A 17,591-nucleotide genomic window follows, 5' to 3' on the forward strand; every position below is an offset into this window, starting at 1 on the left:
GACACAGACTGCCACTGAACTCCACTAGGCAGGCCTCCAGCTTGTCCTTATTGTCAACAAGTGATAATCAGCTCTCTCATTTCTACCACAAACTTCTGAAGGCCCAGGACAAGGAGCAGGCCTAGAGGACTGTCCACGGGATTAACAGGAAAACTAAACCAGCTCCCTCAGCATCCTGCAGGGAGTATCTCAAACACATGGACACTTAGGTCCATCTCCAGCACCTTGGATGGGAAGAGAGCAGGCAGATTTTGGTCTCCCACATACATGGAGCCCCCGCCAGCTGAGTACTGAGTACTAATAGCTGTCAGCAAGCAGCCCAGGACTGGACACACTCTTCATCTCCAATACTATAGGCCTGTTTCTCCAAGTGTAAATCAAGGAGGTGAATGCAGGTGACATTCTGCAAATGCCACTGAGGTGCCTCGGCTGTCTCACAGCATAGGTTCAGGGCACCCCTACTGCAGCTAGGCTGCTCTGACCTACCGTAAACACCACAGTCCTCTGTACACTTCTGTTAGTGGAGAAAAGGGTTCTGTTGCTTAAAAAAATGTTTGGAAAGTATTATTAGATGATTTCAGAGATTCCTACTAGCTCTAAAATTATGACCTTGATTTAGAGGAAGAATGAGGCCCATGGAATAAACTTTAATGATTCACGGGATGGTTTTGCTGCCTGTCTCCCCACTGCCTCTTGCTTAGGTGTTGAGAGGCTCCTACCCATGCAGGCATAGTTGAGATGCTCTGATTTTGAGGAGCAGTCCAAGTGGGCTTTACAGAGTGCAGCTAAGGATAGGCCCAAAGATTCTGGCTGGGGCCTTCTAGAACAAGGGATGTCCAGAGTCTCTGCATAGATAAAGTTTTACCTTCTCCTTGCTTCCAACCTTTTAAGTTACTGTTTTTGTTACTTTGTGCTGCTCTAACAAAAAATACCACAAATGAGAATGGCATTAATAAACAGGAGTTTATTCTCTTACAGTTTGGAGGCTAGAAGTCTGAGTTCAAAGTGCCAAGCTCTAGGGGCTGGATGAAAGCCCCTCGACCTTGGGCTTCATTCAGCTCTACCTCTTGCTCCCAGTCCACTGGAGCTAGAGGTGTCTCTTCACTCAGGCAGCTGCTGGATGCTGAGGCTAACAAGCCCAAGGTTGACAAATAAAATGGCACAGTCCCAATATTACCAAACAACATGGCACAATTCCAGAAACAGTCCCAAGATCTGCAGAAAACATGGCAGGCTGTTAAATGAAGACTCGGCTAAAGGCAGGATTCAAGCATGCCAAAAGCTACAGACCATTCCAAAAGCTTCTCCTTATAAAGAGTGCACACCACATCCCTAAGGAAGCTACTGCTCACAGTAAATTTCACCATGGAGCTGATTACCAGTCTCATCATGGGGAATAACTACATTCAGCTGCCCAGCCACTCAAAACCAGGCCCAGTCAAGTTGACACACAATCTTAACTACCATAGTTACTGTCTTAAAAAGAAGTAAAATGGAAGTTGAGAAGGATGGAGTACTAAGCTTTCTGTATCTCAAAGGCCAGCTGCCCACCCACCTGGTACTCCAGGGTGCCAGCCACAATTAACGTCTTGGCTGGCTCAGCTAGGACACCTGCTCTGCTGTCCTCCACTCCCAAACCACCCAGGTAGAGTGATACTCTCCTGCTCTTAAGACATCAGAGCCCAAAGCTCAACTGGCTACCCTTCCTATTCTGCAACAATGGGAACAGGATCTCCCAAATGCTGAAGATTTCTCCTTCAGCTCTTCTGGTCTCTGGTCCTCAACAGAGGAAAGAACAGCCGGTCACTGTTCTTGGTGCACAATATTTCCATCTACCAGAACACTTTATTAAAATATCCTCTTTTTGTGGTCTAATTAATCCCAATGCCTTTATCTTTTCTTCAAGGGACATTCTCATTCCTACCTCACAAAAATATCTTTTAATCATCTTTATTGGTTTACTCTAAACCCTCTCCAAGTTCTAAGGAGCATGGAATAAGTAAGGTCTTGAAGATCTGTCTTCTGTAACTACAAAGGAGAGGGAGGGAGAAGACATTCTTTGTTCAAGAGAAAGGGGGAATAATGAAGCTAAATACGTAGAATAAACCAGATTTCTCTAGAGAAAATGGTGGTAGCCATTCCATTTTTGTTGAAATGAGATGCAAGAAGCCAGAGGGAAAATACCATCTGCTATTAGAAGAAATGGCTTGGAGGAAGGCTCCTTTATTACCTGCTGGGTAGTCATGGAGGAATGCCCATTTTTGGCATCATTGGATTAATTAAGTTATTATTAATTAAAAATGAAGCTCCATAGGCTAATTTGGGAGAGACAGGACACATCAGATGGCAGAAACATGATCTTTAAAGATTCCAGAAAGCTTACCTTATATGCTGCAGCTAAGGGTACAACATTCAACAGGGATACATTTAAAGCCTCACATTTTAGGTCCCAAACGTAAATGCCCATGTAAAAGAAGAGTAAGGTACAGTCTAACAGCCACACAGGAAAGAAATGGAAGGTTTCAGCTGATGGACACTCTTGCCTCTTGTTGAGAACTGCATGTTCATTTACAAGATGGGCTTCCAACAGCAACATTTGTACCATGTCAAGATGGAGGATGGGTGGTTATGGTAGTCTTCAAAGATTTAAGGACTACCATGCAAAAAAGGAATTCCTTTTGTTGTACTGTCAAAGAAGACAGACCAGGATTGAAGTTGTAGGTAGACAGACTTCAGCTCAATGAATGGAAAGGTTTTTCAATCATAACCATGGAAGCTATGATTTGCAAAGAATGTACCTGTGCCCATCATTGGGCCAGGTACTTTACATATATGATTTCCAATCCTTACAAGGAGGAATGATTAATTCCAATCTATAGAGGGAAGGGAACAAGGCCTAGAGATCAGGTGACTTGCCTATAGTTGCCAAGCTCCCGGAAGGGTTAAGATTTGAAACCAAGTAGTTCTAAAGTCCATGCTCTTTCTACCCTGCTGTGCTGTTGCCCTGAATTCTAACAAAGAAGCATGTTTCAACACAGAGTGCCTTCAGGGGCTGCCAAGAATGGCCTAGCACAAGACATTAGAAAAAGTCAAGCAGGCACTAGGCAAGATGCTGAGGAAGAAACTTGAGAATGGAGTTCGGGTTGGGCTAGCGGCCTAGAAAGTCTCTTCTGGCTTGGTCCGAGTGAGAATGATTGACAAAGGGCCAGAGGAGGAGTGCTAGCTTGGCTGACTGTGTCCGGACACACTTGTCCTGGGGGCTCCAACAAGGGCCTAAGGCAGGGGGAGTGGTTTTAACCTCCCTGAGAGTCCCCAGGAAAATGGCTCTTACCACCAATCTTTGCTGCTGCTCTATAGAAGGTGCCAGGTCAGTGTGCCCTTGTGCTGTCATCTCCCTCTCCACCCCCTCTATCTCCCATTCAGTCATTAAATGGGTGAGGCAGCTTCTGTTGGCATGTATACTGGGGCTGGTAATAAATGTGTTTACTTCTATGGCCCTGGCCAGCACTGGCACCTCTGGAGAACATCCATGCTGAACAAGCTGGCTGCCCTCCAACTGACTGAGATAGTTCTTGGCATGCATTTTGAGCCCATCATACTTGAAGCAGATTGTGGCATTTTCCTATGTAGGAGACTCACTCTTTCAGGTGGACCCGACCTTGGGGAGACCCTGCCCAGCTGTCTCCTGATTGCCAGAGGAAGAAGAGGAGGGATGATGTTAGCAATGACTGAGGAGTGATGCCACCAGCCAGAGGAGTCAGGTCTATTTCACACAGCACTGCCCAAAGCTTTCCCATGCTGAAGGAGAGCCTCCTGGCCTCCTACTGGCATCCAGAATAGTTCTTTCTCTGTTTTATTTATAAGATAGCAGGGAGAGTTGGTAGGCTTGGACTTGGAACAAAACAGAGGGAAGAAAAATGTCATGGGAAGCAACCTATTTTTGAAAACTGTGAGCGGACGCCAGGAGATTAGGTTTTGTTTGTCTTGGCTGATAGGCTTATTTTAAGAAAACAACAACACAGTAACATACACATGCATGCACATACACAGAGACACACATGCTCACATACACACACACACATACACACACACAGTGCTCTTGCTGTCTGGGTCTGCTCAGGCTGCCTGGAAACATCTTGGCTTTGTTCAGCCCATCCTCTGCTGCCAGGAGCTCAGCTCTGACCACTGTAAATCCCCATCAGCAGGAATTCTGACACTGACACAGCACAAAGCAGTCTCAAGAGGCCCTCTCAGTTTCTGGGCTGACCTCAGATTCCTGTGAATCTTGGTAATGCCTGGCAGAACCCCTTCTGCAGCTGGGAGGGGAGGCCAGTAGCAACTTATTAAAGGGTGCTGGGTCTCATGGTGAGGGGCAAGTGGACAGCCAGACTGCTGAGCTGAGGCAACCTAGCCAGACCTAGAGGTACAGAGTAAGGTCTGTGAACTCAGGGGAGGCCATTCTCTCCACACAGGCAGGGCAAAGGGAGACCTTTTCTTGGCTTCAGAGTACCCTGACACTGTAATTTCTAGAAATATGCTCTCCCTGTCTCCTATACTAATCTGGGAGCTCTTCCAGAGCAGAGATAGTGACTTACTCATCTCTGCCCCTCTAGGGCTTTGCTTTGTGCTAGGCCCACAGCAGGCCTCTACCCACTTGCACCCCTGCAGGAGTTGAGGGCTTTGGAATAGATGGGGCATGACAAGGGGCAGCTTGGGATTAGGCTGTGCCTGGTGGAGTGCACTCCTGAAGGGCAGGTCATGAGAGCTGAGCTTGCACAGCCTGTGTGAGCCAAGGGGTGACTGCATGCCAAACACAAACAGCAGTATCAGGAATGTTATGAGGCACTCTGCAATCTCACCACACCAGCCTGGCCGCTGACCTGTTCACTCAAGCACCTGGCCTCCAACTGATGAGATCTGGTACTTTCAGTTCACATAGTTCCTTCCCCACTCATCCAGAAAGTTCTTTCCCCACTCATTCTGAAAGTTGCTACTCCTGAGGGCAGTGGGGCTGCCATCTACAAAGGTATTCTGAGATGGGATAGGAAGAGGTCTAGTCTCCAGTTCTGGCCTGGACTGGTCTGGGAAGTAGGCCCAAGGCAGGGTCCCTGATCTCTAGTCTGCAGGCAGGACTCTAGGCCTCCCTGCTCCTGGAGCCCCTTTCTGCCATGTTTTAGATGTGCAAAGGGCCAAGAGGTGGGGGAGGCAGTTAGCAACAGCTTCCCCAGAACCATGATGTGAGCAACTCCCAATGTGGGAATCATCAGCGTTTGGGAAATGAAAAGGAGCTCCAAGCTTCATCTCAGTCTTAAGAACATCTTGGGGGTAAGGGGTGACTAGAAGGGCTCTTACCTTCATTAAAGGTTCAAAAGGCCCTGCTGCAAAAGGTTTACGAAATAACATGAAGGGAACAAAGTTATACACAAAACTATATGCACAGCCTGTTAATAAGTACATTTGAAATACACATAGAAAAAGTCTGAAAGAAAACACATAAAATGTCAACAGTGGCTATTTACGTCCACTAGGATTAAAGAAAATTATTATTTTCTTCTTGGTACTTTCTTTTTCTTTTGATGGGAATGTACTCTACAATTGGCATTTTATAATCAGGAAAAAAAAATGTTATCAAGGATAGTAAGAAAAGGAGGCCTTAGCTGGGGGTATAAATAAATGATGTGTACTGGTCTGACTGTTCTAGAACATGCGAAGCTGTGACAACAGTGCCCTCGAGCTGTTACGTCTCACTGCTGCTGCCCTGAGTAGGGGCCTGCGCCAGTGTGTGTGCAGTGAAGTGTCTCCCACAGAACCCTCCTCTGAGGCTTAGGCCCAGAGCTCTTTAAGATGAGATCCTCACCTGTAGCAACTCCAAATCAGATGAATCCTCCTGCCCAGGGACCATTTCTGTTAACATCTCAGACATGACTTTTGTGTTTCCTCGAACGACATCTAGTTCACTCCTCAGCCTGGCAATCTGTTGGGGGTGGGAAGGAGGGAACCAGGAAGGAAGGTCAGCCAACTTTTGCCTGGAGGATCAGAGCACACTTGCTCCATAAGCAGGTGACCGTCCCATTCACTGTGAAATCTAGGTCACACTTCTGAATGCACACCACAGGAGAAACCTTTGCATCTCACTCTGATCCAAGTGCAAAGGTAGTGGTGGCACTGAGGGAGTCATGGATGGGAAATGAGTTCATCCCTGACGACTGGCCCATGATACCATGGCAGCATCTCTGCACGATGGAAAAGTACTGGGTTAGGAGGAACCGAACTGATTTTCCATCCTGATTCCTTCACTAGGTGACCCTGAACGTGTAACTTAACCCTCATGCCACCATTTCTGCTCTTTAAAATTAAAGTGCTAGAATGTGTGGTCTGTAAGGAACCCCAGAGCTGAGAGCCTATTTATTTTATGAACCCCATTGTTACAGACTTAATCCCCTAGGAGTTTATACTCTAACTGTTTGGCACCTCTAGAAAGCTGACTTTCTTACTTTTTTGATGCAGCAAGACTAAGGGAGGAGAAGCAAGAGGAAATTACCAGGGAGAACCCCTATCTACCCAGCTCCCTACCAATACCACAACCCTTTGGAAAACTATCCAACTTTACCTATCCAAGGCCGCTCCCAAAGCCTTGCTCTGGGCCCAGGCCCAGGCCTGGGCCTTCTCTGCCACACCAGTAATGTCATGAGCCTCTCCTAAGTCTCCCGTACAATGTTCAGGTCAGGTCCCGCGCCCAGGCCCACCACGAGGCAATGTGAAAAAATCTGCACAGAAATGCCTATCTGGCCCCATAGACACATGTTCACTCAGGAGTAGAAGACCAGTAATGCTGGATGGAAGTCAAGAGTTGCCCTGTTCACCTGTAGGAGCACCAGAAGACTCCTGTGAGCATGGGGCTCTACTGCAGCAGCAACACCACAGATAGACCTTCACCTCTCTGAGCCTCAGTGTCCTCGCCTACAGAAAGGTGATGATACTTCTACCTTAGAGGGTTTCTTCAATTACCTGAGGTTCAGGTGAATACATGTAAGTTCAGTGCCTGGCACATATGTACTCAATACCTATTAGTTTCCTCTCTAGCTGAAATGTCTAAAAAGGCTGGTGTGGCCCATGCTGCACTGTTTCTGACTTTTGACTCTGCCCAAAGAACATCTACTCAAGGAAGCCTTTCTTGACTGCCCTCCCCTGCCCTGAGGTAGACTGACCACTCCCATATTCTCCTCTATGCACACCACTCCCTGTATGGCCTGCCATGGCAGAATCTATAGCAGCTGTTCCTGTACTCACAGGCGCCTCCTTAGGGGACAAGTACAAAAGACCAACAAATGTTTGCTACATGGAAGAGTGGGTGGATGAATGGTCATCTAGACAGATGATCTAGGTCCCAAGAGACCTGTCACTCCCACTGGTAGATGGTCCACAGTGCCCTCTCCAAAGGCTTAGCTGAGAAGATGCTCTGGCCAGGGAGGCCCAGGACTGCTGTGGTACCTATCTGTCTCTGCTTCCGTCTTCCCTGGGGTGACAGGCCTATGCGGTTACCCTGAACTCCCCACACCCTCTTACTCATGCTAGCTCTGGGCAGGCTCTTCCAAAGCACCAACTTCACTGGCAGCAAGTTGGCAAAAGGTCTCAATCAATTTCCAGCTTTCAAGATGCTCTGTCATCCCTCTGAGCAGAAGGAAACACTGTTCTCTCCAAAGATGCAAGGACAATAGTGAGAGAACTCCTTTCCAATGGCCTCTTTTTAGGGAAGGTCCTGCCATTCTTGTAACAAGGAAGGGCTGTGTACAGTGAACTGAACCCCACTGCCAGTTTGAGCCCACGTATCAGCCCTGAGTGCATACAGCATTGGGTGACTCTTAAGAAGCCCTTTCCTACAACCTATCAGGCTCATGACTCCCCTGTGGGATGACAAAGTCATTACTGTTATGCTGATGATGAGTCTAAGGTCACATGACCTGAGCACAGCCTATTGGTAGTCAGCAACCCAGTAAGGACACAGACCCAGGCCTGTCTGACTTTGGCTCACTCTCTCCTGCTCATCCTGGCTCCCTCTTCAGAGCTGTTAGGGAACTTCACTGTGTGGCCCTTGCACTGCATTTCCATTCACTAGACATAATCACTTAGACACCCTGTTTAAATGAGGTTCTATAATAAAGACATTGCCACAAATATTAAATAAGGACTTTGAAAAGATAACCCCTCCCCCCAAAAAACGAAACACACTGCCGTTGAGTCGGATCTGACTCATAATGACTCCTCCTTGGGTTTCTGAGGCAGTATCACCACAGATTGCCCCCTCTTCCTTCCAAGGCATGGCTGGTGGGTTTGAACTTCCAGCTTCTGGTTAGCAGTCAAATACCTTAGGCACTATGCTATCAGAACTCCTGAAAAGATAAACAGTTGATAGATTTTTTTTCCAAGCTTGACAAATTCCCAAATTTTAACTAATGAAAATTCTATAGATTCATCTAAAGACCAGCCTTTACAACTCATTTTTTAAAAATCCAGTTTGGGATTAGAACTGTGTTATCAGGAAATGACACAGGGAAAGTGGGCAGGTGTCTGGGATAAATGCAGACCTTAACCCTACCCCTCATTTTGGCCACCACAACAACCTTGCTCAAAGTGTCACTCACCTCTTTAAAAACCTCCAATGGCTCTCATTTCTCACAGAACACATCTGTACCTCAGAGCATGACATATGAGGACTTTCACAACTCAGCCTCATCCCCAGGTTTTTGGCTGAATCCTCTGCCATGGTCTCCTCCCCAATCTGATCCTGCACTTACAGCTTATTCTCCAGACAAACCACATACCGCCCGAGAGAACCAGGCTCCTCTGCACCTCTGCCCTTACCGGAACCACTGCCCTGAGTGCCACTTCACCTGACAGCCCTACTCTTGCTTCAAGACCCTTATTGGTGTCAGCTCCCCCGCCAACTGCCTTCCAGGCAATGCTGAACTCTGCTCACAGAGCTCCTGTGCCTGCTCCTCACCAGGCAGATAGTACTTCATCATGCCTGTCTTTGCATCTGGCCCCTCTCTCCTCTGAGCCCTCGAGAGAAAGGACCGGTCCTTCCATCTTTGTGTCCCCAGTACCTAGTAGGTGCCTGGCACGGAGAGGCCTTTAAGATCTCCTGGAAAGATGGAAGAGGCCAGCCAGCTACCTTGCCTGAGGCCTGAAGGATGCAAGTACCTGTTCTGAGTTGGCTGTGATGGGGCCAGTCACATTCAGAGGCGGGGCCTGTGGAGCAGAGTAGGGAGCAGGAGGCGAGGAATAGGAGCCGGCACTCGTCCTTGGCTGCGACTGGGGCCTGGGCATGGTTGAGGCTGGATCCACTTCAGGGATGCTCTGGCATGGCAACAACAAAGTCCTCTGTTCACTTGAGCTGCCTGGTGGCTGAGCTGGAGTGTCTACCCCGCCCTAGACAGTACCTCCCATCATCACCGCCGCCTGAGAGAGGCAGAGCCCAGCACTGCTGCTGGCCTGATGAGGCTCACCTAACCTCTCAGAGCCCTGTCTCTCCTTCAGGAGGAGAGGCTTTCACAGCGCCACCTCTGCTTTCCTCCACAGACAGCAGACAAGGCAGAGGGAGATTCTCTGTGAACATTTTGTCATGGTTTCCACCCCTGAGACTGCAAATTCTGAGTGGAGGGAGGTCTGCTATCAGGTTTTGCTAATGTTGAGTTCTTACTGGGTACCCTAAGATTACACTTTGGCCTTCACAGGTAGGCTAATATAAATAGTAATTATGCAATATACTGAATGTCCTTTGTAGTTATAGGTACAACAACACTTTTATACCATTATTAGATGGATAAAATAGGTTGTGTTTACTCCACAGAGCATGACAAGCAGTTTGCAGGGATCATAATGAGAATAATGTTTTAGAAAGGGCAATTCCTTGTGCTTTCCCTTTGGGCTTCTCAGATGATATCTCTTGGATATTACCTCACTTGGTCTCACAAGAGAGCTACCCAGGCATGCTGGCCTTGAAGTCCATTTCAGAGGGGACCAGCAAGGCCAGGTATACTGGGATGAGGTGCCTTTCCCAGATTTGGAGTTGTGCTGGCTCTCCTCAGGCACTCAGGAGCAGGTCACCACTCATAGCAATGCAGGCTTCACTGCAAGGGGACAGCGCCATCACCTGCATACATCTATTTCTAGGCACAGAGTGGCCCCTCTATGTGTCGGCCCTACTACTGGTATTAGAACAGCCCCAGTAGGGGGTCTCTCCTGGACTTTGAAGCCTAAGTTGATGTGATTCAAGGGCACCTGGACTCACCCTTGAACACTCACTCATAGTTTAAAGTAAACTTTAGATCCATTTGACTTGCCTAGCTGTCTATGACCAGTGATATCATCCTCTCTCTGCAGCAGCCAAAGTGGAGGCATTCTGGTGCTACCAAAGGATAGATGATAGAGTCCTGCCAAAATTCTAGGGGCCTCTGAAAAGCAGCAGCTAATGGCCCACATAGGATGGTCTGCTCAAGCAGCCAGGCCCATGACACTGCCTGAGCCGATTCCTCTATTATGCTTTTCCTCAGCCAGTGTGAGACTTGGAGGAGACACTGCTGTCACTTAATCACCTGTCAACCAGCTATCTCAGTCTTGCAATTCCCTTATTATTAAAAAGAAATGCCCTCAAGTCTTATGAATGTGTGATGGCAAGCTGAATAATTCAAATGAAACAGCAGAAGTGTGGTGGCAGTGGGCTGGTCAGTTCTATGACAGGTCTTTCTAGAACATGCCAGCTGGACACTTACCCGCTGCGGTGTGTGTATTGGAGACAGAGCATCCAAATCTGCCATGGGAAATTCGACCCCTTTTCTCTTCAGCTCCTCATATATGTGCACAACACCAGTGAGGTCTGGACTGCTCCGGAAGGCATCTGCCCAAGCCTAGGGAGTAAAAGGAGGCCTGTTAGGAATCATCTTTCAAAGGAGCAACCACAGTGACCCCTCACAGGCCAGTCTATGTCCCCTATACTGGAAGGCAAATCTTACTGGCAAAACGGACTCTCCCTTTTCTCCTGTGAGCACAGCACAACACACCTGGCAATATCTTGGTTTTTGATGGTATTATTAAACACGAACAAAAACATAAAACTTAATTCAGCATGTAGTATTTCCTTGGAGGAGAAGAAGAGAAATAACACCCAAGCACCGTGGTACATCCTAAAACGCAGGCATTTCGCTGATCATAAGGAAATCAATTCAAGGTGAGGCTTAGCTGATAGGAAAGGAAGGGGCCACCTCATCACTGCGCCAGAGAAGTACCAGGCTCCGGGAGCACTGTGCTTGCACAGGCCTGTCATTGTACCTCCTCTACATGGCTCCAGTTGCACACAGGCAGATTCTGCAGGCAAACTGAGCAAAAAGAAGAGGAGCTGACAGTTGTGATGAAAGAAGGCTGACTTTAGGCTTGCAAAGTAAGGTCTTTCCTCAGTGGACCACAGAGCATTAAAGCTAAGAACCCCACACCCAACCCCATTATTGGGCAGACAAGTCAACTGAGGCTTAGGTGGGAGAACCCTGTTGGAGTCACACTATGTACCCGGCAGGCTCATACTCATGCATTCTACCCCAGCTCTGAGCTTCCCCCACTACATTGTGCCACCTACCATGCCAATCTTCACATGCCCAAACTGAAAATGCCAATGGAAAGTACAACCAGTAGATTGCCTTACATGAAAACACAAGAGGAAATAACAAATATTCAAATGAATGGCCACTTATTTCTGATGGTTCATGAAACTCTTTAAAAAAATTTTAAAGATATTCTGTTCTTTGGCAGTTATAGAATATGCCCACCCCCCCAAAAAAAATAAAATAAGATAAAATAAAGGCCATGTAATATATCTGAAGGGCTCTTCAGAAATGGGGCCTGGGTCTTCACATGCCACCCCACCATACGTACCTGAGGGGGAGGCAGGGCCTCTCAGGCTAAGGTTCCATTAGCTGGTTCTGCTAATGTCACCTGTATTTAACTATCTCCCTGGCTCTAGCAATGTGTTCCAACCAATCCTGGAGCAGCCACAGAAACACTACCTGTAACCGACAGGGCCACTAGAAGTTAAAACATCAGTTTCCAAAAAGCCTCTTTAATTACAGTAGAAGCATCTCACTTACACAGCCATTACTACCAGTCTGGCTTTATGTGAATCCACTTAATCTGCATACTCAGGGGCTTCGTGTCATCTCCCCCTCAGGACAGCCTGCCTTGGCTACCATCCCCTCTCGTTTCTAACCAACTCTGAGATGAGGGTCAAAAGTGCCCAGAGAGGGCTGTCTATGACTCAGAGGCTCTGGCTTACACTGGCAGGATTGCCAACTTTGCCAGTGGCTCTCCCCTGGGGAATCCTCACAGAGCCCATCCTCCAACCACATCCTGTGACTGCAGCTTCAAAATGCTCTAACATTTTAGGTTAGCATTGACTTCAGAGTCTAAAGCCCAGTTTCACAAGACTTCTGTGGGAGGCTGGGAAGGAACAAGCAGGGCAGTTCTACTAAGAGCTACTTCATGCCTCTATTTCTACAGAAAACAAACAGCTCCAGGGCACCCCTTTCAATCTATCTTGCTCTCCTCCCAAGCCAAATCTGAGATAATAAGAATAAAGCCTAAAGAACTATCACCATTCTTTCCACTTTGAAGACATTTCTTGGGGCATTTGCCAACCGAGTCAACAGGCCCCCCTTCTATGGGGCCCTCCTCACCATTCACAGAGGTGCCCACAGCTATGCACCGTGTGTGTCTCCTCTTCTGAGGATGGCCCTGGGTCTCAGGGAGAGCTGAGCCCCTCTTTGGGAAGGCAGAATCATCCTTTACAAATACGGGTCTGGAAGGTAGTCGTGTGCCACCAGGAAGCAGGGAGCAGACAGTCTGGGTGCTCAGAAAGGCTCAGCTTGTGTATATACAGTAGAGGGTCTGGAGGGCTCTCCATACCCCATCTGTCCATTTCCAGACCCAGTCTAAGGTGATTTGGGTTCTGGGAGGCCCGCATAATCATGACAAACTCTCCTCTTCACCTAGGCAAGCTGGAGTTGGCATCTGTTATTTGCAACCAAGAAGTCTTGGCTAATACAACCCTTCCACCTGCCACAATTTCAATCCCTGCATTGGACACCTGCACAGTCTAGGGGAGGTGGCTGTTCACAGAGCATATGTTCTTGACAGCATTCTCCACTGAACAGGATTCTGATGCCAACAGAGGAATAGGGGTGGGGGAGGTAGTAAGATAATGGTCACATGTGAAAATGCAGAAGTAGAGGCTATGTGTCTTCAGCCTCTTCTTGGATGACGTCTAAATCACTGTGCACCTGTCTTCTTCCTTGCTAAGCTTACGCCTTATAAAGGCACAGCCAAGTCTTTTCTGTCTTGTATACAGAAAGCAGTTAGCAAACATTTGTCAAATTAAATTGAACTCCATTCTCATGGTTATTAAGCTTTCTTATTTTTTCACTTCAGAGAGTGGAAGAAGGATGGTCACCTGGGCTATCTACAGACTGCAGGGACAGTGATGAAAGAGGGGCTCACTGGAGGAATGACCTCCCCACCATCCTTTTTAGGGGCACAGTGCAAACCTCAAAGAGCCTGGTCCCACTCTCAGAACCTCTGGCATGAAGACAGGCGCAGCAGTGATGGTGATGCCAAGCTGCCCTCCCTGATGTCTGCCTCATCAGAAGAAAAAGTGACACAGCCACACTGGCACATTGAGGGGCCTGTCACAGGAGCTGGCTGGCAATTGACTGGAGGGGACACCTTGCTAAGAGCCATGCTCTATATAGATTCCCCCTTCCCTTCAAGTGGCTACAGCATTAGGGGGTTGAAAGAGGAAGGACTAATGAGGAGGAAAATGAGAGAGAGAAATTAATGCTTTATTTCTTTCATTCCTTCAGATTGCATACCAAATCCCAGACTAAAACCTCACACAAGCACAAACCACATAGTATTCATTTCTATAACCCTCAAAGTTTTGACAAAGTTTTGAATCATCAAATTTCAGACCAATAAATAATTGCTGATTTAAACTATGGGTTCTAGGATGTCTTTGAACAAAAGGCGGCTTCGGTTAATGTTCTGTTTATGCCCCAGGACTAAACTTCCTGTCCCCAGTGACAGTGTCCCAAGGAGCTGCCCATCTACCTAGAATCTGCCAAGAGGCCCATGCCACCCAGGTCTTGGACACCTTCGAAGAACACAGCACCTCTCATTCCTCCTCCCCCAATCCCTACTCCCTTAGCTTATTTTCTCCAGTGGAAAGAAAACCTATGGTAGGGAGTATTTTTAAACCCTACTCCTGGGTACAGGGAGGCATGTCCACACTGTGGTTACTCTGCCAGGATGATGTCACTTCTGTTCCTAAAACAATTTAAAGGGGAAAGTTGAGGGTGGTATTTAGTGGGTGTATCCTCCTGGTCTTCTTTACAAATGGGACTTAACACAAAGAAACAAAAAGGAACAGAAAACAACTGCCTCCTTTGCCATGAGACCAAAGAACTGGATGGTGTCTGGCTATCATTACTAAACATTTTGATCAAAGATTCCATACAAGAATCCTGATCAAAAAGGGGGAAATACAGAACAGAATTTTAAACTAATGAAACCCTGAAACTACTGCCCAGAGATAATCTTTAAACCTTAAACCAAAAATAACCCCTGAAGTCTTCTTAAAACCAAACAATAGTTTAGCTTAACTAGTAAAACATGTCTGCCTTGAACAATTTGTGCTCTTTTAAGAACTATATATATATGGGATCAATATGATAACTAAACTCAAAATCCAAACTCACTGCCATTAAGTTGATTCCGACTCACAGCCACCCCTGAGGCAGTAAATCTTTACAGAAGTAGATTGCTCAGGCTTCCTTCTGCAGCAACTGAAAAATTAGATAGAAACCTTGGGAGGCAATGAATTTATGTTAATGGAGGAGGAACAACTCAGAGGAGGGTGAGAACGGTTGCACAATTTAAAGAACACATTTAATGTCTTTCCCTAGATATCTTCTCTAAATGGTACAGGTAGAAACTGTTGAATTGGTGTATGTTTTGCTGTATACATTCTCAATAACAACAATAAAAAAAATTTAATTACAAAAAAAAAAAAAAAGACTGGCCAAGAGGCTAAGTGAAAACTTAGGGATAATGCTAAAAGTAGGAGAAGGAAGCCTATGGTAGTCAAGGTGGGGAGCTGGTAACTTGATAGCCAGCCCATTCTACTCACAACATGTCCTTCTACTCATTCTACGAGGGGGCTGGTCATTCATTAGGGCAAATGTCTGTGGTGGGGGTAAGCCTCACCCCTTAAGTGGGGGTTAAAGTCATAGAATCATGCTACTCGGTGGTTATATACCGGGCTAGGTTTCAGGGAAAACCGAGTGTCTTAGTTACCTAGTGCAGCTAGCTGCTATCACAGAAATACCACAAATGGGTGGCTTTAACAAACAGAAATTTATTTTCTCACAGTTTTGCAGGCTGAAAGTCTGAAATCAGGGGACTGGCTCCAGGGGAAGACTTTTTCTCTCTTTCTCTGATGGAAGGTCCTCGCCTCTTCAGCTTCTAATTCCTCGGCTCGCTGTGTGTCATGGTGTCTATATCTTCCCCCATTTCTGCTCCCTTGCTTAATCTGCTCCTTTTATAGCTCAAAGGAGATTGACTTGAGTTACACCCTACACTAATACTGTCTCATTAACATAACAAATAAAATCTATTCCCAAATGGGATAATTACAGGTGTAAACAAACAAATAAAAAACAGGCCACTGCCATTAAGTTGATTCTGACTCATAGCAACCCTGTAGGACAGAACCACAGGTACAGGAGTTAGGATTTACAACACATATTTTTTGGGGACAAAATTTAATCCACAATGTGGACGGTGGTCTTTTGGGCAAACCTGATGGCCAGGCTGCTCTGGAGTCCACAGCTTGTCCACAGCTTAAGTACGTACTCTTTCTTCTGGTAGGGGTGGGAGTGGTGGGCTAGAGGATAACCTGAGGACTGGATGCCTACATGAAAGGAGGGACCCTGTGCTGTGAAAGAAAGGAGGGCTAGGCATCAACTGGGCTCTTTTTTTTTTTTTTTTACAACTTTCCCAGGGTGCTGTTGGTGGCAAATATGTGCCCCTGGAAATGTCACCTCTGTACCAATCCTAGGCGGATAATAACTGTGGCTAGCATTCAAGGGAAGAAACCAGTAAGGCTGGGGTTGGGCAAGAGTAGGCATACAGGGACAGCACTATCCCCCATTTTCTTACAGGCCCAGGGAACTTTAGAAAGGCCAATTTGGACACCAAGTTCCTCCCTGCCCTCAACACTGCACACCCACCAAAGGGATGGATGGTTCCACCCAAGGGCTGCCGGTCAGGGCCCCAAAGATGCTTTATGGACAGGAAGGGAGATGGGCTTCTCCGTAAAGCCCCTTCATCTTGAAAGTTTTTCAAATGCCAATACATTCAATTTACTTCTATAGAATGGAAAGTTCCAAACTATTCTCCAAATAGTCCAAAGTCAGCTCAAGTCCTAACTGGCCAGGCCTCAGCTTTTGGTCATCTGTAAACCTCTGTCTTTCCTATTAAACTAAAGTTCCACTTACCCAGCAGCTGGGCTCCAAGGAACACTAAGGTACATTCTCATAAAAAGAGTGTTAAAAAAACAAAGGAGAAGAACCACATGATCATATCAATTGATGCAGAAAAGGCATTGATAAACCCATTCCTAATCAAAACTCTCAGCAAAATAGGAATAGAAGGGACATTTCTCAACATAATAAAGGGCATCTATGCAAAACCAACAGCCAACGTTATTCTCAATGAAGAGAGACTGAAACCATTCCTCTTGAGAACAGGAACTGACAAGGATGCCTGCTATCATCACTTCTATTCAACACTGTACTGGAAGTCCTAGCCAGGGCCGTAAGGCAAGAAAAGGAAATCAAAGGCATCCAAATTGGTAAGGAAGAAGTCAAACTATCTCTATTTGCAGATGATATGATCCTATACCTAGAAAACCCAAGAGACTCAGTCAAAAATCTACCGGAACTAATTGAGAGATTTAGCATCGTGGCAGGATATAAGATCAACATCCAAAAATGAGTTGGATTCCTCTACACCAGCAAAGGGATTGCTGAAAAAGAAATAAGGAAATCAATACTGTTTTCAATAGCTACCAAAAAAGTAAAATACTTGGGAATAAATCTTACCAGAGACACAAAAGACCTGTACAAAGAAAGCTATAAAAAACTACTTCAAGAAACCATAAGAGATCTACATAAATGGAAGAACATCCCATGCTCGTGGATAGGAAGATTGAATATTGTGAAAATGTCAGTTCTACCCAAAGCAATCTATACATTCAATGCAATCCCAATCCAGATCTCATCAAAATTCTTTAGGCATATGGAAAAACCAATCACTAACTTCATATGGAAAGGAAAGAGACCCTGGATAAGCAAAGCACTATTGAAGAAGAAAAACAAAGTAGGAGGTCTCACACTGCCGGATCTCAAAACCTACTATACAGCCACAGTAGTCAAAACTGCCTGGTATTGGTTTAATGACAGATACATAGACTAATGGAATAGAATTGA

General features: G+C 46.4%; 1 protein-coding gene across 1 annotated transcript in view; it reads right to left on the minus strand.

Moving 5' to 3' along the window:
• The window catches only part of TOM1L2 (target of myb1 like 2 membrane trafficking protein), an 89,963-nt gene that overhangs the window by 23,843 nt on the left and 48,529 nt on the right, over positions 1-17,591 (minus strand). Inside the window, exons 4-6 of the mRNA XM_007941451.2 lie at positions 10,773-10,907; positions 9,202-9,357; positions 5,858-5,974 (exon numbers count right to left, since the gene is read on the minus strand). Coding sequence (XP_007939642.2) covers positions 5,858-5,974; positions 9,202-9,357; positions 10,773-10,907 — 408 coding nt within the window. The remainder of the gene's footprint in view (positions 1-5,857; positions 5,975-9,201; positions 9,358-10,772; positions 10,908-17,591) is intronic.

Source organism: Orycteropus afer, unplaced genomic scaffold, assembly GCF_000298275.1.
Source record: "Orycteropus afer afer isolate SDZICR_OR568_19922 unplaced genomic scaffold, OryAfe1.0 scaffold00080, whole genome shotgun sequence".
Taxonomy (NCBI): Eukaryota; Metazoa; Chordata; class Mammalia; order Tubulidentata; family Orycteropodidae; genus Orycteropus; species Orycteropus afer.